Source organism: Pseudophryne corroboree, chromosome 8 (genome assembly GCF_028390025.1).
Source record: "Pseudophryne corroboree isolate aPseCor3 chromosome 8, aPseCor3.hap2, whole genome shotgun sequence".
In the NCBI taxonomy this organism is placed as follows: Eukaryota; Metazoa; Chordata; class Amphibia; order Anura; family Myobatrachidae; genus Pseudophryne; species Pseudophryne corroboree.
Window position 1 is genome coordinate 3,504,495 of NC_086451.1, and position 23,574 is coordinate 3,528,068.

Sequence of the window (23,574 nt, forward strand, 5' to 3'; positions counted from 1 at the left end):
CGCCTAATTTCATCCGACAGAGGCAGTCTTGTCTTTTAAACTGTAAATAGCGGATACATCCATGAGTGGATGTTTGGAAACCCGGCAAATGTAACGTGTAAAGGCGCGCTTCCACAATTGGAAAATCGAGATGGCCACTGGCTTGTTGACTTTAGCGCCCTGGCGTTACAAGTCGTGACTGTTTTTGTACCACAGCCTTGAAAAGACTGAAGTCTAAAGGGTTTAAACCCCGGACCAAAGTATTTCCGTTTTGATACCGGAGGCGGCAATGGCTAGACTCCCCCCCCCCTCCGCCTTGGCCTGAATATCAAATTTAGGACCACACAACTTCTGGCCTTGTTGTGCTGAAACTAGCGACGATGAAAAGCGAGAATCGAGGTAACAGGTGTCAGCAGAAGCTTTACAGAGATACTCTGCAGCTTCTTATTAACAGTGATCGTCATTGTTTCCATACATAGAGTCTAGTGACCCAAATGTATCTTGGGTCTTTATAATGTTTGACACAGACGAATTCACCAATGGCGGATTCTCCCATTTAGATGTGGAAACGGGTAAATAGACTTAAATCTTAGTCAGATATTCTAAATAAGAAACTCATTGAAGATCTGTCGTTTATTAAATTCGACGGATTAGATGTTAGAAGTCTCCTTAGTCTCTGTAAATTTGAGACATTGACTCACTGGTCATTAGCAATGTATGGTTGCACAAACCCGCACTATCTGAGTGCTGGTCTAATGTACCCTTCTCACTCGTAGTTATCGCTGTGAGGTTTGACAGAGAATTGTCAGACTGCATTAAATTATAAGAGCAGTTACATTAACACCCTGGTACCCAAAGGGAAGTTGGACCTTTGGAAAGGCTGAGACTTCTCCGTTAGAGCTGGCGGAGTAACTTCCGAGACTCCGATCTTACCGCTCCTGTCGAACGGAGTCCATTTGAATTGCCAATGCTTAACATAGGATCTGGGAATGAACCGGCTTCCGGAGTGGAAACCTACAAAACAACTGAATCTGTGGTAGATTTATGCCACAATAGCCAAAGGACAGACACTTGCACGACTCAGTAAAATCTTTACTTAAGGTGCGTAATATATATATATATATATTATATATATATATATATATATATATATATATATATATATATTTATGGCTAAATACAGTTTACATGGGCAGCCTATGTGAAACCTGAACCAAAATTCCCACTAACACCCCTGCGCCTCCGGTGGCGTAGAGATGTAGGGCAGGAATGTTCTGGAATTACCACTGGAAGAAACAGGAAACATGATTAAAATGGCCCCCATGCCATGCTTACACTGAGACTCACAGGACAAGTTACAATACCTGCTGCAGTTAATATAGGCTCAATAGATTATTATACACTGATAATCACAGTCTAGTATACACTGATAATGACATGCAGGTTACAATACAATCACAGGCAGGGCACATTTAATATAAGCTCTGCCTGCAGTTAATTTTGTATTAATATCTTCTATATGTTAATATTAATATCTATAGATATGGCAGCTATATATATAGGCTCAACAGCCTATTATACCGTGATTTTCCCCTTGCAGCATCTGGCAGCTGCAGCCACGCAGTAATCAGCCAGGTCCCCCATTCCCCCCCCCTTCCCTGTACTCCCTGTAGCGCTGTGTCTCAGCGGGGAGCCGGGAAGCTCATTGCAGGGAGGCGAGGGACACATAGTCCAGAGCAGCTGAGGTCGGCTGGCCGGAGCGCGGCGTTGCTAGGCAAGCTGCGCGGGTCTCTCTCTGTGAGCACCGCTGACGGAGCGAAGCTGCGGCGGGTCTCCCTCTGTGAGCGGTGTACCGCTGACGGAGCGTCTGGCGGGAGGACGGAGCGCCTGGCGGGAGGACGGAGCGTGGGGCGGGCGGTCGGAGCGGCAGACGGAGCGCTGGAGCGGCTGGGGCGGCTATCACGGTAGTGAGCGGTCGGCTTTACCCACGGACCCCACACAGCGGGGCGGCAGCCTGCGCTGACAGCCCCGTTTCCCCAGCATACCTTTTGTAGGGAGGTCTGCGACGCTTTCCGGTCATGGCTGTGACGGGGCTTCTATGTGTAAGCTCCGTCCAGCTGTTGCAGGAGACAGTGGGCTGCCTGTGGCTGTGAGGGTGCTCTTTGTGAGGACCGACACGCCATGCGCTGTCCTTGCAGCGGCACCATCCCGGACCCATGTTTTTCCAGAAACTGGGAAGGGATGTGCTAAGTGTAAAAATTAAAAAGTAAAAAGTAAAAATGAAAAATTAATAAAATCTTTCACCAAGTGTGGGAAGTCCCCACAAGCCTTGTTATTGCTGTGAGCACGGAAAAAACACTGAGGTCGTACACTGAGGTACTCTGGGATATGGAGGGTTGGAGAGTTCTAAATTTAAATATTCAGTGCCTTTGTTACTGCTAAGCCGTCCATATCCCAAGAGTACTCCAGTGACCCCTAGTGGATGAAAAAGAAATGAAGTTTCTATATGTACCCTATAGGTATAACATGGAGCAGTGACAGGATATGGAGTAGGGATCAGTCACCTGTAGGTGTAGGGCAGCATCACACGCAGGTCTCTATATGTACCCTATAGGTATAACATGGAGCAGTGACAGGATATGGAGTAGGGATCAGTCAACTGTAGGCGTAGGGCAGCATCACACGCAGGTCTCTATATGTACCCTATAGGTATAACATGGAGCAGTGACAGGATATGGAGTAGGGATCAGTCACCTGTAGGTGTAGGGCAGCATCACACGCAGGTCTCTATATGTACCCTATAGGTATAACATGGAGCAGTGACAGGATATGGAGTAGGGATCAGTCAACTGTAGGCGTAGGGCAGCATCACACGCAGGTCTCTATATGTACCCTATAGGTATAACATGGAGCAGTGACAGGATATGGAGTAGGGATCAGTCACCTGTAGGTGTAGGGCAGCATCACACGCAGGTCTCTATATGTACCCTATAGGTATAACATGGAGCAGTGACAGGATATGGAGTAGGGATCAGTCACCTGTAGGTGTAGGGCTGCATCACACGCAGGTCTCTATATGTACCCTATAGGTATAACATGGAGCAGTGACAGGACATGGAGTAGGGATCAGTAGGGATCAGTCACCTGTAGGTGTAGGGCAGCATCACACGCAGGTCTCTATATGTACCCTATAGGTATAACATGGAGCAGTGACAGGATATGGAGTAGGGATCAGTCAACTGTAGGCGTAGGGCAGCATCACACGCAGGTCTCTATATGTACCCTATAGGTATAACATGGAGCAGTGACAGGATATGGAGTAGGGATCAGTCACCTGTAGGGCAGCATCACACGCAGGTCTCTATATGTAACCTATAGGTATAACATGGAGCAGTGACAGGATATGGAGTAGGGATCAGTCACCTGTAGGTGTAGGGCAGCATCACACGCAGGTCTCTATATGTACCCTATAGGTATAACATGGAGCAGTGACAGGATATGGAGTAGGGATCAGTCACCTGTAGGTGTAGGGCAGCATCACACGCAGGTCTCTATATGTAACCTATAGGTATAACATGGAGCAGCGACAGGATATGGAGTAGGGATCAGTCACCTGTAGGTGTAGGGCAGCATCACACGCAGGTCTCTATATGTACCCTATAGGTATAACATGGAGCAGTGACAGGATATGGAGTAGGGATCAGTCACCTGTTGGCGTAGGGCAGCATCACACGCAGATCTCTATATGTACCCTATAGGTATAACATGGAGCAGTGACAGCAGCAGGATATGGAGTAGGGATCAGTCACCTGTTGGCGTAGGGCAGCCTCACAACCAGCAATGACGGGATCGTCTCATTTAGCCTCAGCTCTAGCAGAGTGGACTGATCCACGTGGAGGGGGCTCACACCCAGTTTCTCCTTCAGGTAAGTGGGCAGGATGTTAGCGGCATACCAGTCTACAGCGGGCAGCACCATGGAAGAGGGCGAGGACTCCATAATACTCTGTAATTAGAATAGATAAGATTGTTCAGAGCAGCACAGCACCCCCGTATAATGGTCTCATATAACGCTGCACGCTCTGCGTCTGACCGCTGCGCCCTGACCTGTACTGGGATAGCCACAGCCGCACAGTGCCCGAGACCATGCAGAACAGGAGGAGCGAGGGGAAAGGTGTGGCTGTGATGTGAGAAACCACTGGCACAGGGAGGAGTATACTGGGAGTGGGTACGGCACAGGGAGGAGCATACTGGGAATGGGTACGGCACAGGGAGGAGCATACTGGGAGTGGGTACGGCACAGGAGGAGCATACTGGGAGTGGGCACGGCACAGGAGGAGTATACTGGGAGTGGGCACGGCACAGGAGGAGTATACTGGGAGTGGGCACGGCGCAGGAGGAGTATACTGGGAGTGGGCACGGCGCAGGAGGAGTATACTGGGAGTGGGTACGGCGCAGGAGGAGTATACTGGGAGTGGGTACGGCGCAGGAGGAGTATACTGGGAGTGGGTACGGCGCAGGAGGAGTATACTGGGAGTGGGTACGGCGCAGGAGGAGTATACTGGGAGTGGGTACGGCGCAGGAGGAGTATACTGGGAGTGGGTACGGCGCAGGAGGAGTATACTGGGAGTGGGTACGGCGCAGGAGGAGTATACTGGGAGTGGGTACGGCGCAGGAGGAGTATACTGGGAGTGGGTACGGCGCAGGAGGAGTATACTGGGAGTGGGTACGGCGCAGGAGGAGTATACTGGGAGTGGGTACGGCGCAGGAGGAGTATACTGGGAGTGGGTACGGCGCAGGAGGAGTATACTGGGAGTGGGTACGGCGCAGGAGGAGTATACTGGGAGTGGGTACGGCGCAGGAGGAGTATACTGGGAGTGGGTACGGCGCAGGAGGAGTATACTGGGAGTGGGTACGGCGCAAGAGGAGTATACTGGGAGTGGGTACGGCGCAAGAGGAGTATACTGGGAGTGGGTACGGCGCAGGAGGAGTATACTGGGAGTGGGTACGGCGCAGGAGGAGTATACTGGGAGTGGGTACGGCGCAGGAGGAGTATACTGGGAGTGGGTACGGCGCAGGAGGAGTATACTGGGAGTGGGTACGGCGCAGGAGGAGTATACTGGGAGTGGGTACGGCGCAGGAGGAGTATACTGGGAGTGGGTACGGCGCAGGAGGAGTATACTGGGAGTGGGTACGGCGCAGGAGGAGTATACTGGGAGTGGGTACGGCGCAGGAGGAGTATACTGGGAGTGGGCACGGCACAGGAGGAGTATACTGGGAGTGGGCACGGCACAGGAGGAGTATACTGGGAGTGGGTACGGCACAGAAGGAGTATACTGGGAGTAGATACGGCGCAGGAGGAGTATACTGGGAGTGGGTACGGCACAGAAGGAGTATACTGGGAGTTGGTACGGCACAGAAGGAGTATACTGGGAGTTGGTACGGCACAGAAGGAGTATACTGGAAGTGGGTACGGCGCAGGAGGAGTATACTGGGAGTGGGTACGGCACAGGAGGAGTATACTGGGAGTGGGTACGGCACAGGAGTATACTGGGAGTGGGTACGGCACAGGAGGAGTATACTGGGAGTTGGTACGGCACAGAAGGAGTATACTGGGAGTTGGTACGGCACAGAAGGAGTATACTGGAAGTGGGTACGGCGCAGGAGGAGTATACTGGGAGTGGGTACGGCACAGGAGGAGTATACTGGGAGTGGGTACGGCACAGGAGGAGTATACTGGGAGTGGGCACGGCACAGGAGGAGTATACTGGGAGTGGGTACGGCACAGGAGGAGTATACTGGGAGTGGGTACGGCACAGGAGGAGTATACTGGGAGTGGGTACGGCACAGGAGGAGTATACTGGGAGTGGGTACGGCGCAGGAGGAGTATACTGGGAGTGGGTACGGCACAGCAATGTTACTGTGTAAAATATGTCCCAATCCCAACTGTGGGGTAAATTTACTAAGGTGGGAGGTTTTTAGAACTGGTGATGTTGCCCACACAACCAATCAGATTCTATTATCTTCTAGAAGCAGCCAGATAAATGTTAAGTAGAATCTAATTGGTTGCTATGAGAAACATCACCAGTTGTAAAATCCTCACACCTTAGTAAATTTCCCCCTGTGCGCAGCAGAACAATTCCCAGCACGTAGACTCTGGAAGATCCTCTGCAGCCACTAAATGCGGACAGTCCAGACGCGGCGATAAAAACTGCGGACTGCGGCCCAGACACCGCTAACCAGCACTATATAACACCCGCATGCCACGTTTCCCCCCAGGTACAGGACGCAATACACAGAGCCACCAGCGCAGACACAACTGACCTCTAGATTTGGGAAGACGCTGTCTTGTTTGTTTCCATAGACTCCTCCGAATGCTGTGAAATCTTCAACGCTCAGCTGTGGAATAATACAGATATGTCAGGGGTCACAGGTTATCCCCACCACGTATAAGTGTCACTGGTGGGGGGGGGGGGGGGGGGGGGGGGGGAAGCATCTCTGGCGATCACACACGCAGCACATTTACCATTTCCTTACAGGACACAGATATCAGTTCTACGCTCTGCAGCAGAGATGGGACAATAAGCTGAGGGCCGTGTTCCTGTAGAAGGTGGTCAGCATATAGGCGATGGTCACGTATACAAATCGCTAGCCATCTGCAAAGGGCATTGGTTCTGAACCGGTGAGACTACAAGAGGCACACCTCCGTTCTCAGGACACCAGTAGTCACGCACTGTGCACCATCACATCCAAGCTTGGACCCCTTACTGTCACCTGATACATTAAGCCTTCTTCACATACACAGTACGGTCTCATACGCGTTGTATTCATCAGTCCTGGGAGATGGCACCAGGCTGTTTATTACATTAGTCCTATTATATTATACTGTGGAATGAGCCTCAAGATGGACGTCTCTGATTCGCAACATGAAGGTGCAGGAATAAGTCCCACTTCCCAGACATGGGTGAGAAGGTCCACCCTCTACATAATGCTCTCATTCCTGCACCAGCAGTCTCCTCCTTCTACCGATGCCAGAACCGAGCTACGCCGGTATGTCTACTCTGTACTCTGCTTCCCTTCTGCAACCTTCTCGCTCCATAACTCTCTCATTCCTGCACCAGCAGTCTCCTCCTTCTACTGATGCCAGAACAGAGAGACGCTGATGTGGCTACTCTCCCAACCTTCTCGTTCCATAACTCTCTCATTCCTGCACCAGCAGTCTCCTCCTTCTACTAATGCCAGAACCGAGAGACGCTGATGTGGCTACTCTCCTCTGCAACCTTCTCGTTCCATAACTCTCTCATTCCTGCACCAGAAGTCTCCTCCTTCCACTGATGCCAGAACCGAGAGACGGCGGTATGTCTACTCTGTACTCTGCTTCCCTTCTGCAACCTTCTCGCTCCATAACTCTCTCATTCCTGCACCAGCAGTCTCCTCCTTCTACTGATGCCAGAACCGAGAGACGGCGGTATGTCTACTCTGTACTCTGCTTCCCTTCTGCAACCTTCCCACTCCATAACTCTCTCATTCCTGCACCAGCAGTCTCCTCCTTCTACTGATGCCAGAACCGAGCTACGCCGGTATGTCTACTCTGTACTCTGCTTCCCTTCTGCAACCTTCCCACTCCATAACTCTCTCATTCCTGCACCAGCAGCCTCCTCCTTCTACTGATGCCAGAACCGAGAGACGGCGGTATGTCTACTCTGTACTCGGCTTCCCTTCTGCAACCTTCTCGCTCCATAACTCTCTCATTCCTGCACCAGCAGTCTCCTCCTTCTACTGATGCCAGAACCGAGAGACACTGATGTGGCTACTCTCCTCTGCAACCTTCTTCCTCCATAACTCTCTCATTCCTGCACCAGCAGTCTCCTCCTTCTACTGATGTCAGAACCGAGAGACGCTAATGTGGCTACTCTCCTCTGCAACCTTCTTGCTCCATAACTCTCTCATTCCTGCACCAGCAGTCTCCTCCTTCTACTGATGTCAGAACCGAGAGACGCTGATGTGGCTACTCTCCTCTGCAACCTTCTTCCTCCATAACTCTCTCATTCCTGCACCAGCAGTCTCCTCCTTCTACTGATGCCAGAACCGAGCTACGCCGGTATGTCTACTCTGTACTCTGCTTCCCTTCTGCAACCTTCTCGCTCCATAACTCTCTCATTCCTGCACCAGCAGTCTCCTCCTTCTACTGATGCCAGAACCGAGCTACGCCGGTATGTCTACTCTGTACTCTGCTTCCCTTCTGCAACCTTCCCGCTCCATAACGCTCTATAATTCCTGCACCAGCAGTCTCCTCCTTCTACTGATGCCAGAACAGAGGGACGCCGGTACACCTAGTCTCTCCTCTGCTTCCCTTCTCGCTCCATAACTCTCATTCCTGTACCAGAAGTCTCCTCCTTCTACTGATGTCAGAACAGAGAGACGCTGATGTGGCTACTCTCCTCTGCAACCTTCTCGTTCTGTAACTCTCTCATTCCTGCACCAGAAGTCTCCTCCTTCTACTGATGCCAGAACCGAGCTACACCGGTATGTCTACTCTGTACTCTGCTTCCCTTCTACAACCTTCCCACTCCATAACTCTCTCATTCCTGCAACAGCAGTCTCCTCCTTCTACTGATGCCAGAACCGAGAGACACTGATGTGGCTACTCTACTCTGCAACCTTCTCATTCTGTAACTCTCTCATTCCTGCACCAGAAGTCTCTTCCTTCTACTGATGTCAGAACCGAGAGACGCTAATGTGGCTACTCTCCTCTGCAACCTTCTCGCTCCATAACTCTCATTCCTGCACCAGAAGTCTCCTCCTTCTACTGATGTCAGAACAGAGAGACGCTGATGTGGCTACTCTCCTCTGCAACCTTCTCGTTCTGTAACTCTCTCATTCCTGCACCAGAAGTCTCCTCCTTCTACTGATGCCAGAACCGAGCTACACCGGTATGTCTACTCTGTACTCTGCTTCCCTTCTGCAACCTTCCCTCTCCATAACTCTCTCATTCCTGCACCAGAAGTCTCCTCCTTCTACTGATGCTAGAACCGAGCTACGCCGGTATGTCTACTCTGTACTCTGCTTCCCTTCTGCAACCTTCCCGCTCCATAACTCTCTCATTCCTGCACCAGCAGTCTCCTCCTTCTACTGATGCCAGAACAGAGGGACGCCGGTACACCTAGTCTCTCCTCTGCTTCCCTTCTCGCTCCATAACTCTCATTCCTGCACCAGAAGTCTCCTCCTTCTACTGATGTCAGAACCGAGAGACGGCGGTGTGTCTACTCTGTACTCTGCTTCCCTTCTGCAACCTTCCCGCTCCATAACTCTCTCATTCCTGCACCAGCAGTCTCCTCCTCCTACTGATGTCAGAACCGAGAGACACCGATGTGGCTACTCTCCTCTGCAACCTTCTCGTTCTGTAACTCTCTCATTGATGCACCAGAAGTCTCTTCCTTCTACTGATGCCAGAACCGAGAGACGGCGGTGTGTCTACTCTGTACTCTGCTTCCCTTCTGCAACCTTCCCGCTCCATAACTCTCTCATTCCTGCACCAGCAGTCTCCTCCTCCTACTGATGTCAGAACCGAGAGACACCGATGTGGCTACTCTCCTCTGCAACCTTCTCGTTCTGTAACTCTCTCATTGATGCACCAGCAGTCTCCTCCTTCTACTGATGCCAGAACTGAGAGACGCTGATGTGGCTACTCTCCTCTGCAACCTTCTCGTTCTGTAACTCTCTCATTGATGCACCAGAAGTCTCTTCCTTCTACTGATGCCAGAACCGAGAGATGGCGGTGTGTCTACTCTGTACTCTGCTTCCCTTCTGCAACCTTCCTGCTCCATAACTCTCTCATTCCTGCACCAGCAGTCTCCTCCTTCTACTGATGCCAGAACCGAGAGACGCTGATGTGGCTACTCTCCTCTGCAACCTTCTCGTTCCATAACTCTCACATTGATGCATCAGAACTCTCTTCCTTCTACTGATGCCAGAACCGAGAGACGGCGGTGTGTCTACTCTGTACTCTGCTTCCCTTCTGCAACCTTCCCGTTCCATAACTCACTCATTCCTGCACCAGCAGTCTCCTCCTTCTACTGATGCCAGAACAGAGGGACGCCGGTACACCTACTCTCTCCTCTGCTTCCCTTCTCGCTCCATAACGCTCTCATTCCTGCACCAGAAGTCTGCTCCTTCTACTGATGCCAGAACCGAGAGACGCTGATGTGGCTACTCTCCTCTGCAACCTTCTCGTTCCATAACTCTCACATTGATGCATCAGAACTCTCTTCCTTCTACGGATGCCAGAACCGAGCTACGCCGGTGTGTCTACTCTGTACTCTGCTCCCCTGGTGCAACCTTCTCGCTCCATAACTCTCTCATTCCTGCACCAGCAGTCTCCTCCTTCTACTGATGCCAGAACCGAGCTACGCCGGTATGTCTACTCTTTACTCTGCTTCCCTTCTGCAACCTTCTCGCTCCATAACTCTCTCATTCCTGCACCAGCAGTCTCCTCCTTCTACTGATGCCAGAACCGAGAGACGCTGATGTGGCTACTCTCCTCTGCAACCTTCTCGTTCCATAACTCTCTCATTCCTGCACCAGCAGTCTCCTCCTTCTACTAATGCCAGAACCGAGAGACGCTGAGGTGGCTACTCTCCTCTGCAACCTTCTCGCTCCCTAACTCTCTCATTCCTGCACCAGCAGTCTCCTCCTTCTACTGATGCCAGAACCGAGAGACGGCGGTATGTCTACTCTGTACTCTGCTTCCCTTCTGCAACCTTCCCTCTCCATAACGCTCTCATTCCTGCAACAGCAGTCTCCTCCTTCTACTGATGCCAGAACCGAGAGACACTGATGTGGCTACTCTCCTCTGCAACCTTCTCGCTCCATAACTCTCTCATTCCTGCACCAGCAGTCTCCTCCTTCTACTGATGCCAGAACCGAGAGACGGCGGTATGTCTACTCTGTACTCCGCTTCCCTTCTGCAACCTTCCCACTCCATAACTCTCTCATTCCTGCACCAGCAGTCTCCTCCTTCTACTGATGCCAGAACCGAGCTACGCCGGTATGTCTACTCTGTACTCTGCTTCCCTTCTGCAACCTTCTCGCTCCATAACTCTCTCATTCCTGCACCAGCAGTCTCCTCCTTCTACTGATGCCAGAACCGAGCTACGCCGGTATGTCTACTCTGTACTCTGCTTCCCTTCTGCAACCTTCCCGCTCCATAACGCTCTATAATTCCTGCACCAGCAGTCTCCTCCTTCTACTGATGCCAGAACAGAGGGACGCCGGTACACCTAGTCTCTCCTCTGCTTCCCTTCTCGCTCCATAACTCTCATTCCTGCACCAGAAGTCTCCTCCTTCTACTGATGTCAGAACAGAGAGACGCTGATGTGGCTACTCTCCTCTGCAACCTTCTCGTTCTGTAACTCTCTCATTCCTGCACCAGAAGTCTCCTCCTTCTACTGATGCCAGAACCGAGCTACACCGGTATGTCTACTCTGTACTCTGCTTCCCTTCTGCAACCTTCCCTCTCCATAACTCTCTCATTCCTGCACCAGAAGTCTCCTCCTTCTACTGATGCCAGAACCGAGCTACGCCGGTATGTCTACTCTGTACTCTGCTTCCCTTCTGCAACCTTCCCTCTCCATAACGCTCTCATTCCTGCAACAGCAGTCTCCTCCTTCTACTGATGCCAGAACCGAGAGACACTGATGTGGCTACTCTCCTCTGCAACCTTCTCGTTCTGTAACTCTCTCATTGATGCACTAGAAGTCTCTTCCTTCTACTGATGTCAGAACCGAGAGACGCTGATGTGGCTACTCTCTCCTCTGCAACCTTCTTGTTCTGTAACTCTCTCATTGATGCACCAGAAGTCTCTTCCTTCTACTGATGCCAGAACCGAGAGACGCTGATGTGGCTACTCTCCTCTGCAACCTTCTCGTTCCATAACTCTCTCATTGATGCACCAGAAGTCTCCTCCTTCTACTGATGCCAGAACCGAGAGACGGCGGTGTGTCTACTCTGTACTCTGCTTACCTTCTGCAACCTTCCCGCTCCATAACTCTCTCATTCCTGCACCAGCAGTCTCCTCCTTCTACTGATGTCAGAACCGAGAGACACCGATGTGGCTACTCTCCTCTGCAACCTTCTCGTTCTGTAACTCTCTCATTGATGCACCAGCAGTCTCCTCCTTCTACTGATGCCAGAACTGAGAGACGCTGATGTGGCTACTCTCCTCTGCAACCTTCTCGTTCTGTAACTCTCTCATTGATGCACCAGAAGTCTCTTCCTTCTACTGATGCCAGAACCGAGAGATGGCGGTGTGTCTACTCTGTACTCTGCTTCCCTTCTGCAACCTTCCTGCTCCATAACTCTCTCATTCCTGCACCAGCAGTCTCCTCCTTCTACTGATGCCAGAACCGAGAGACACTGATGTGGCTACTCTCCTCTGAAACCTTCTCGTTCTGTAACTCTCTCATTGATGCACCAGAAGTCTCTTCCTTCTACTGATGCCAGAACCGAGCTACGCCGGTGTGTCTACTCTGTACTCTGCTCCCCTGGTGCAACCTTCTCGCTCCATAACTCTCTCATTCCTGCACCAGAACTCTCCTCCTTCTACTGATGCCAGAACCGAGAGACGCTGATGTGGCTACTCTCCTCTGCAACCTTCCCGCTCCATAACTCTCTCATTCCTGCACCAGCAGTCTCCTCCTTCTACTGATGCCAGAACAGAGGGACGCCGGTACACCTACTCTCTCCTCTGCTTCCCTTCTCGCTCCATAACGCTCTCATTCCTGCACCAGAAGTCTGCTCCTTCTACTGATGCCAGAACCGAGAGACGCTGATGTGGCTACCCTCCTCTGCAACCTTCTCGTTCCATAACTCTCACATTGATGCATCAGAACTCTCTTCCTTCTACGGATGCCAGAACCGAGCTACGCCGGTGTGTCTACTCTGTACTCTGCTCCCCTGGTGCAACCTTCTCGCTCCATAACTCTCTCATTCCTGCACCAGCAGTCTCCTCCTTCTACTGATGCCAGAACCGAGCTACGCCGGTATGTCTACTCTTTACTCTGCTTCCCTTCTGCAACCTTCTCGCTCCATAACTCTCTCATTCCTGCACCAGCAGTCTCCTCCTTCTACTGATGCCAGAACCGAGCTACGCCGGTATGTCTACTCTGTACTCTGCTTCCCTTCTGCAACCTTCTCGCTCCATAACTCTCTTATTCCTGCACCAGAAGTCTCCTCCTTCAACTGATGCCAGAACTGAGAGACGCTAATGTGGCTACTCTCCTCTGCAACCTTTCCGCTCCATAACTCTCTCATTCCTGCACCAGCAGTCTCCTCCTTCTACTGATGCCAGAACCGAGAGACGGCGGTGTGTCTACTCTGTACTCTGCTCCCCTGGTGCAACCTTCTCGCTCCATAACTCTCTTATTCCTGCACCAGAAGTCTCCTCCTTCAACTGATGCCAGAACAGAGGGACGCCGATGCGTCTACTCTCCTCTGCAACCTTCTTGCTCCATAACCCAGACATAAACCTAAGTGCAGACCATGAGGCATGTCTGCTTGCTAGGCAGAACTGAAAGAACCATCATCTTGCTAATGGGTAAGCTGCGTTGTCTGCATATTGGTTTAACCCATTCTCTGAGTGGCAGACCCACCTTAAAGAGGAATGGACGGCAGTGGCCGAGACATACACTGAAAGAGCACAATACCATTTCACACGGACTGAGTATTCATTTTACTGTATCAGTGGAAGTAAATAATTATCGGAGACCTCAGATTACTGCACGTTTGTTTCACGCCATCACAATTATCCAAGATATATTCATTGGGCGAATGTAAAAGGAGCAGACAAGAGGCGGAGGATTACCTTCTCCTGGAGGAAAAGCAGGACGTTCCTGGGGCCGCTGCTCAGCGCACTGTCCAAGTACTGGCCCAATTGGAGGTCGGTGGTCACATGACCACCATGGGAGCTGGGCTGGGCTTTCCATAGGGAACTGTGGAGACATGTGGGATAAATAATGTAAATGTGAGAAGATTGATAATAAGAATTTACTTACCGATAATTCTATTTCTCATAGTCCGTAGTGGATGCTGGGGACTCCGTAAGGACCATGGGGAATAGCGGCTCCGCAGGAGACTGGGCACAAAAGTAAAAGCTTGAACTAGCTGGTGTGCACTGGCTCCTCCCCCTATGACCCTCCTCCAAGCCTCAGTTAGGATACTGTGCCCGGACGAGCGTACATAATAAGGAAGGATCTTGAATCCCGGGTAAGACTCATACCAGTCACACCAATCACACCGTACAACTTGTGATCTGAACCCAGTTAACAGTATGATAAACGTAGGAGCCTCTGAAAAGATGGCTCACAACAATAAACAACCCGATTTTTGTAACAATAACTATATACAAGTATTGCAGACAATCCGCACCTGGGATGGGCGCCCAGCATCCACTACGGACTATGAGAAATAGAATTATCGGTAAGTAAATTCTTATTTTCTCTGACGTCCTAGTGGATGCTGGGAACTCCGTAAGGACCATGGGGATTATACCAAAGCTCCCAAACGGGCGGGAGAGTGCGGATGACTCTGCAGTACCGAATGAGAGAACTCCAGGTCCTCCTCAGCCAGGGTATCAAATTTGTAGAATTTAGCAAACGTGTTTGCCCCTAACCAAGTAGCTGCTCGGCAAAGTTGTAAAGCCGAGACCCCTCGGGCAGCCGCCCAAGATGAGCCCACCTTCCTTGTGGAATTGGCTTTTACAGATTTTGGCTGTGGCAGGCCTGCCACAGAATGTGCAAGCTGAATCGTACTACAAATCCAACGAGCAATCGTCTGCTTAGAAGCAGGAGCACCCAGCTTGTTGGGTGCATACAGGATAAACAGCGAGTCAGATTTTGTGACTCCCGCCGTCCTGGAAACATATTTTCAGGGCCCTGACTACGTCCAGCAACTTGGAGTCCTCCAAGTCCCTAGTAGCCGCAGGCACCACAATAGGCTGGTTCATGTGAAACGCTGAAACCACCTTAGGGAGAAATTGAGGGCGAGTCCTCAGTTCTGCCCTGTCTGAATGAAAAATTAGGTAAGGGCTTTTATATGATAAAGCCGCCAATTCTGAGACACGCCTGGTTGAAGCCAGGGCTAACAGCATGACCACTTTCCATGTGAGATATTTTAATTCCACAGTGGTGAGTGGTTCAAACCAATGTGACTTTAGGAGACTCAACACTACATTGAGATCCCAAGGTGCCACTGGAGGCACAAAAGGAGGCTGTATATGCAGTACCCCTTTGACAAACGTCTGAACTTCAGGCACTGAAGCCAGTTCTTTTTGGAAGAATATTGACAGGGCCGAAATTTGAACCTTAAATGGACCCTAATTTTAGGCCCATAGATAGTCCTGTTTGCAGGAAATGCAGGAAACGACCCAGTTGAAATTCCTCTGTAGGGGCCTTCTTGGCCTCACACCACGCAACATATTTTCGCCAAATGCGGTGATAATGTTTCGCGGTTACATCCTTCCTGGCCTTGATCAGGGTAGGGATGACTTCATCTGGAATGCCTTTTTCCTTCAGGATCCGGCGTTCAACCTCCATGCCGTCAAACGCAGCCGCGGTAAGTCTTGGAACAGACAAGGTCCCTGCTGGTCCTTTCTTAGAGGTAGAGGCCACGGGTCCTCCGTGAGCATCTCTTGAAGTTCCGGGTACCAAGTCCTCCTTGGCCAATCCGGAGCCACGAGTATAGTCCTTACTCCTCTCCTTCTTATGATTCTCAATACTTTGGGTATGAGAGGCAGAGGAGGGAACACATACACTGACTGGTACACCCACGGTGTTACCAGAGCGTCCACCGCTATCGCCTGAGGGTCCCTTGACCTGGCGCAATATCTGTCTAGTTTCTTGTTGAGACGAGACGCCATCATGTCCACCTTTGGTTTTTCCCAACGGTTTACAATCACGTGGAAGACTTCTGGGTGAAGTCCCCCCTCCCCCGGGTGGAGGTCGTGTCTGCTGAGGAAGTCTGCTTCCCAGTTGTCCACTCCCGGAATGAACACCGCTGACAGTGCTGTCACAATTTTCCGCCCAGCGAAGAATTCTTGCAGCTTCTGCCATTGCCCTCCTGCTTCTTGTGCCGCCCTGTCTGTTTACGTGGGCGACTGCCGTGATGTTGTCCGATTGGATCAATACCGACTGACCCTGAAGCAGAGGCCTTGCTTGACTTAGGGCATTGTAAATTGCCCTTAGTTCCAGGATATTTATGTGAAGAGACGTTTCCATGCTTGACCACAAGCCCTGGAAATTTCTTCCCTGTGTGACTGCTCCCCAGCCTCTCAGGCTGGCATCCGTGGTCACCAGAATCCAGTCCTGAATGCCGAATCTGCGGCCCTCTAGAAGATGAGCACTCTGCAACCACCACAGGAGAGACACCCTTGTCCTTGGAGATAGGGTTATCCGCTGATGCATCTGAAGATGCGATCCGGACCATTTGTCCAGCAGATCCCACTGAAAAGTTCTTGCATGGAATCTTCCGAATGGAATCGCTTCGTAAGAAGCCACCATCTTTCCCAGGACCCTTGTGCATTGATGCACTGACACTTGTCCTGGTTTCAGGAGGTTCCTGACTAGCTCGGATAACTCCCTGGCCTTCTCCTCCGGGAGAAACACCTTTTTCTGGACTGTGTCCAGAATCATCCCTAGGAACAGTAGACGTGTTGTTGGAATCAGCTGCGATTTTGGAATATTTAGAATCCACCCGTGCTGACGTAGCACTACCTGAGATAGTGCTACTCCGACCTCTAACTGTTCCCTGGACCTTGCCCTTATCAGGAGATCGTCCAAGTAAGGGATAATTAAGACGCCTTTTCTTCGAAGAAGAATCATCATTTCGGCCATTACCTTGGTAAAGACCCGTGGTGCCGTGGACAATCCAAACGGCAGCGTCTGAAACTGATAATGACAGTTTTGTACCACAAACCTGAGGTACCCTTGGTGAGAAGGGTAGATTGGGACATGGAGATAAGCATCTTTGATGTCCAGAGACACCATATAGTCCCCTTCTTCCAGGTTCGCTATCACTGCTCTGAGTGACTCCATCTTGAATTTGAACCTTTTTATGTAAGGTGTTCAATGATTTCAGATTTAAAATCGGTCTCACCGAGCCGTCCGGCTTTGGTACCACAAACAGCGTGGAGTAATACCCCTTTCCCTGTTGTAGGAGGGGTACCTTGATTATCACCTGCTGGGAATACAGCTTGTGAATGGCTTCCAATACCGCCTCCCTGTCGGAGGGAGACGTTGGTAGAGCAGACTTCAGGAACCGGCGAGGGGGAGACGTCTCGAATTCCAATTTGTACCCCTGTGATACTACCTGCAGGATCCAGGGGTCCACTTGCGAGTGAGCCCACTGCGCGTTGAAATTTTTGAGACGGGCCCCCACCGTGCCTGAGTCCGCTTGTAAAGCCCCAGCGTCATGCTGAAGACTTGGCAGAAGCGGGGGAGGGCTTCTGATCCTGGGAAGAGGCTGCCTGCTGCAGTCTTTTTCCCCTTCCTCTGCCCCGGGGCAGATATGAGTGGCCTTTTGCCCGCTTGCCCTTATGGGGACGAAAGGACTGAGTTTGAAAAGACGGTGTCTTTTTCTGCTGAGAGGTGACCTGGGGTAAAAAGGTGGATTTCCCAGCCGTCGCCGTGGCCACCAGGTCCGATAGACCGACCCCAAATAACTCCTCCCCTTTATACGGCAAAACTTCCATATGCCGTTTGGAATCCGCATCACCTGACCACTGTCGTGTCCATAAACTTCTTCTGGCAGATATGGACATCGCACTTACTCTTGATGCCAGGGTGCAAATATCCCTCTGTGCATCTCGCATATATAGTAATGCATCCTTCAAATGCTCTATAGTCAATAATATACTGTCCCTATCCAGGGTATCAATATTTTCAGTCAGGGAATCCGACCAAGCCACCCCAGCGCTGCACATCCAGGCTGAGGCGATTGCTGGTCGCAGTATAATACCAGTATGTGTGTATATACTTTTAAGGATATTTTCCAGCTTCCTATCAGCTGGTTCCTTGAGGGCGGCCGTATCAGGAGACGGCAACGCTACTTGTTTTGATAAGCGTGTGAGCGCCTTATCTACCCTAGGGGGTGTTTCCCAACGCGCCCTAACCTCTGGCGGGAAAGGGTATAATGCCAATAATTTATTAGAAATCAGCAGTTTTTTATTGGGGGAAACCCACGCTTTGTCACACACCTCATTTAATTCATCTGATTCAGGAAAAACTATGGGTAGTTTTTTCACACCCCACATAATACCCCTTTTTGTGGTACTTGTAGTATCAGAAATGTTCAAAGCCTCCTTCATTGCCGTGATCATGTAACGTGTGGCCCTACTGGACATTACGTTTGTCTCGTCACCGTCGACGCTGGAGTCAGTATCCGTGTCTGGGTCTGTGTCGACCATCTGAGGTAACGGGCGCTTTAGAGCCCCTGACGGTGTTTGAGACGCCTGGACAGGCACTAACTGATTTGCCGGCTGTCTCATGTCGTCAACAGTTTTTTGCAAAGTGCTGACACTGTCACGTAATTCGTTCCATACGACCATCCAGTCAGGTGTCGACTCCCTAGGGAGTGACATCACTATTACAGGCAATTGCTCCGCCTCCACATCATTTTCCTCCTCATACATGTCGACACAATCGTACCGACACACAGCACACACACAGGGAATGCTCTGATAGAGGACAGGACCCCACGAGCCCTTTGGGGAGACAGAGGGAGAGTTTGCCAGCACACACCAGAGCGCTATATATATGCAGGGATAACCTTATATAAGTGTTTTTCCCTTCTATAGCTGCTGTATTTGTATTATCTGCCAATTAGTGCCCCCCCTCTCTTGTTTTACCCTGATTCTGTAGCAGGACTGCAGGGGAGAGTCAGGGAGCCGTCCTTCCAGCGGAGCTGTGAGGGAAAATGGCGCTTGTGTGCTGAGGAGATAGGCTCCGCCCCCTTTTCGGCAGCCTTTTCTCCCGCTTTTTTTAGGAAAACTGGCAGGGGTTAAATGCATCCATATAGCCCAGGAGCTATATGTGATGCATTTCTTTAGCCATATAAGGTTTAAAATGTGTTTTATTGCGTCTCAGGGCGCTCCCCCCCAGCGCCCTGCACCCTCAGTGACCGGAGTATGAAGTGTGCTGAGAGCAATGGCGCACAGCTGCAGTGCTGTGCGCTACCTTATTGAAGACAGGAACGTCTTCTGCCGCCGATTTTTCCGGACCTCTTCGCTCTTCTGGCTCTGTAAGGGGGCCGGCGGCGCGGCTCCGGGACCCATCCAAGCTGAGCCTGTGATCGTCCCTCTGGAGCTAATGTCCAGTAGCCAAGAAGCCCAATCCACTCTGCATGCAGGTGAGTTCGCTTCTTCTCCCCTTAGTCCCACGATGCAGTGAGCCTGTTGCCAGCAGGTCTCACTGAAAATAAAAAACCTATTTAAACTTTTACTCTAAGCAGCTCAGGAGAGCTACCTAGCATGCACCCTTCTCGGCCGGGCACAAAAATCTAACTGAGGCTTGGAGGAGGGTCATAGGGGGAGGAGCCAGTGCACACCAGCTAGTCATAAAGCTTTTACTTTTGTGCCCAGTCTCCTGCGGAGCCGCTATTCCCAATGGTCCTTACGGAGTTCCCAGCATCCACTAGGACGTCAGAGAAAACAATTTACTACCGAGATCAAATGCCGGGAATAGCAGTAATATCAGCGTCTGCAGAATGATCACAGGGATGGAGTTTCCAGGCTGTAACCAGCACATGATTACGTGTCACATGACTGACGGAACATGGCGCATATCAGCGGTGACTCAGACCGTGGTTACACAGTGCAGGACAATGGAGACATTTATACATCCTCATTCAGTGGCAAACGCAGGATTTCTAGAGGGGAGTTTCCAAATGCAGAACGCAATCTCCCTCTCTGCAGAACGCAATCTCCCTCTCTGCAGAACGCAATCTCCCTCTCTGCAGAACGCAATCTCCCTCTCTGCAGAACGCAATCTCCCTCTCTGCAGAACGCAATCTCCCTCTCTGCAGAACGCAATCTCCCTCTCTGCAGAACACAATCTCCCTCTCTGCAGAACACAATCTCCCTCTCTGCAGAACACAATCTCCCTCTCTGCAGAACACAATCTCCCTCTCTGCAGAACACAATCTCCCTCTCTGCAGAACACTGGAGCAAATGCGGGAGTCTGGGGAGCGGCAGAAGAACCTAATAAAGACCCTGGACATTAGTGTAAACGCTGGTCTACAGTATTTATATACTACATAGTGTTCAGAATACAGTATTAATGCTATAGATGGTTTATACTATGGGCTGTATCAAACATATATAACTAGTAAGATAAGTGGTCAGGAAATAAATACACAAACATTATAGAACCAGTACTGCACTGTCTAAGCACACATTCTCCCACCTCATGGTAAGGCTCCTGTCTCTTCTTCCTGGTAGCTGCTCTCTAGTCCAGAGCACTGACTGTGGATTTAGATCCACACACACACACATGGTAGAAGAAGCTGCTACCACTGGGCATGTGCAATAGTTCTGCTCCGTCCCTTACACTGCATGATGTGGCGGCAGCTCTAGTAATCATATTATATATATCATTGCTATTGACATAATTTGTGCGACTTGCCAAGAGGAGGGGGGTTTCCGGGCAACCGGAAACCTCCCCTGCATTTGCCTAGGTCATGGAATCCTTTCCTTGTGGTAATGCTGGCTGGCAGGACATATGTAATATTACAGAGAAGGAGTCACGCTGAGACTAGTGTTTCTCAGTGTGTGATGGGTCAATGCAGTCGAAACCCTTTACCCGGATGGCTGTACCAAGTAACACAGGGCAGCACAGAATACACACACACACACACACACACACACACACACACACACACACCACCCCCCTCCCGACTGCAGCTTACAACAGGTAATCTTATGGACGAACGTCTAGCCCTCAGCAGCAATCTTCTGGGAAAGCAGGTACCGTACACACAGGAGGGCAGGTGACACGCCGGCTCATACAGCGCACAGTACTGTCCACCCCACGTGCACCGGACGCAGGAACAGCACCTGCCCCCTTACACTATACACTGATGCTGGAATGTTTGTGAAAACTCCATTATCTGTATTTCTGATGACATATGGGCTAAAACTACTTCACATTATCAGATGTTCAAAGAGGCCGTCACTCACACCAGTCCCTGCACCAGCAGAGCTTACACTCTATATTCCCCATCACATGTACACACACATATACCGCAGTGCTGTACAGAGAGATCGTCACTCACACCAGTCCCTGCACCAGCAGAGCTTACACTCTATATTACCCATCACATGGACACACACATATACCGCAGCGCTGTACAGAGAGGATGTCACTCACACCAGTCCCTGCACCAGCAGAGCTTACACTCTATATTCCTCATCACATGGACACACACACATATACCACAGCGCTGTACAGAGAGGATGTCACTCACACCAGTCCCTGCACCAGCAGAGCTTACACTCTATATTCCCCATCACATGTACACACACATATACCGCAGCGCTGTACAGAGGATGTCAGTCACACCAGTCCCTGCACCAGCAGAGCTTACACTCTATATTCCCCATCACATGTACACACACATATACCGCAGTGCTGTACAGAGAGGATGTCAGTCACACCAGTCCCTGCACCAGCAGAGCTTACACTCTATATTCCCCATCACATGTACACACACATATACCGCAGTGCTGTACAGAGAGGATGTCACTCACACCAGTCCCTGCACCAGCAGAGCTCACACTCTATATTCCCCATCACATGGACACACACATATACCGCAGCGCTGTACAGAGTATGTCACTCACACCAGTCCCTGCACCAGCAGAGCTTACACTCTATATTCCCCATCACATGGACACATACATATACCGCAGCGCTGTACAGAGAGGGTGTCACTCACACCAGTCCCTGCACCAGCAGAGCTTACACTCTATATTCCCCATCACATAGACACACACATATACCGCAGCGCTGTACAGAGAGTATGTCACTCACACCAGTCCCTGCACCAGCAGAGCTTACACTCTATATTCCCCATCACATGTACACACACATATACCGCAGTGCTGTACAGAGAGGATGTCAGTCACACCAGTCCCTGCACCAGCAGAGCTTACACTCTATATTCCCCATCACATGGACACACACATATACCACAGCGCTGTACAGAGAGGGTGTCAGTCACACCAGTCCCTGCACCAGCAGAGCTTACACTCTATATTCCCCATCACATGTACACACACATATATCGCAGCGCTGTACAGAGAGGATGTCAGTCACACCAGTCCCTGCACCAGCAGAGCTTACACTCTATATTCCCCATCACATGGACACACATATACCGCAGCGCTGTACAGAGAGATTGTCACTCACACCAGTCCCTGCACCAGCAGAGCTTACACTCTATATTCCCCATCACATGGACACACACATATACCGCAGTACTGTACAGAGAGGATGTCACTCACACCAGTCCCTGCACCAACAGAGCTTACACTCTATATTCCCCATCACATGGACACACATATACCGCAGTGCTGTACAGAGAGGATGTCACTCACACCAGTCCCTGCACCAGCAGAGCTTACACTCTATATTCCCCATCACATGGACACACACATATACCGCAGCGCTGTACAGAGAGGATGTCACTCACACCAGTCCCTGCACCAGTAGAGCTTACACTCTATATTCCCCATCACATGTACACACACATATACCGCAGCGCTGTACAGAGAGTATGTCACTCACACCAGTCACTGCACCAGCAGAGCTTACACTCTAGATTCCCCATCACATGGACACACATATACCGCAGCGCTGTACAGAGAGTATGTCACTCACACCAGTCCCTGCACCAGCAGAGCTTACACTCTATATTCCCCATCACATAGACACACACACATATACCGCAGTGCTGTACATAGAGGATGTCACTCACACCAGTCCCTGCACCAGCAGAGCTTACACTCTATATTCCCCATCACATGGACACACACATATACCGCAGTGCTGTACAGAGAGGATGTCACTCACACCAGTCCCTGCACCAGCAGAGCTTACACTCTAGATTCCCCATCACATGGACACACATATACCGCAGCGCTGTACAGAGAGTATGTCACTCACACCAGTCCCTGCACCAGCAGAGCTTACACTCTATATTCCCCATCACATGGACACACATATACCGCAGCGCTGTACAGAGAGTATGTCACTCACACCAGTCCCTGCACCAGCAGAGCTTACACTCTATATTCCCCATCACATAGACACACACACATATACCGCAGTGCTGTACATAGAGGATGTCACTCACACCAGTCCCTGCACCAGCAGAGCTTACACTCTATATTCCCCATCACATGGACACACACATATACCGCAGTGCTGTACAGAGAGGATGTCACTCACACCAGTCCCTGCACCAGCAGAGCTTACACTCTAGATTCCCCATCACATGGACACACATATACCGCAGCGCTGTACAGAGAGTATGTCACTCACACCAGTC

General features: G+C 50.8%; 1 protein-coding gene across 1 annotated transcript in view; it reads right to left on the bottom strand.

Annotated features, from left to right (window-relative positions):
- ATP6AP1 (ATPase H+ transporting accessory protein 1) overlaps positions 1 to 23,574 on the bottom strand; it is a 90,584-nt gene that overhangs the window by 61,213 nt on the left and 5,797 nt on the right. Inside the window, exons 2-4 of the mRNA XM_063935827.1 lie at positions 13,838 to 13,964; positions 6,301 to 6,375; positions 3,789 to 3,982 (exon numbers count right to left, since the gene is read on the bottom strand). Of these exons, the coding sequence (XP_063791897.1) occupies positions 3,789 to 3,982; positions 6,301 to 6,375; positions 13,838 to 13,964 (396 nt within the window). The remainder of the gene's footprint in view (positions 1 to 3,788; positions 3,983 to 6,300; positions 6,376 to 13,837; positions 13,965 to 23,574) is intronic.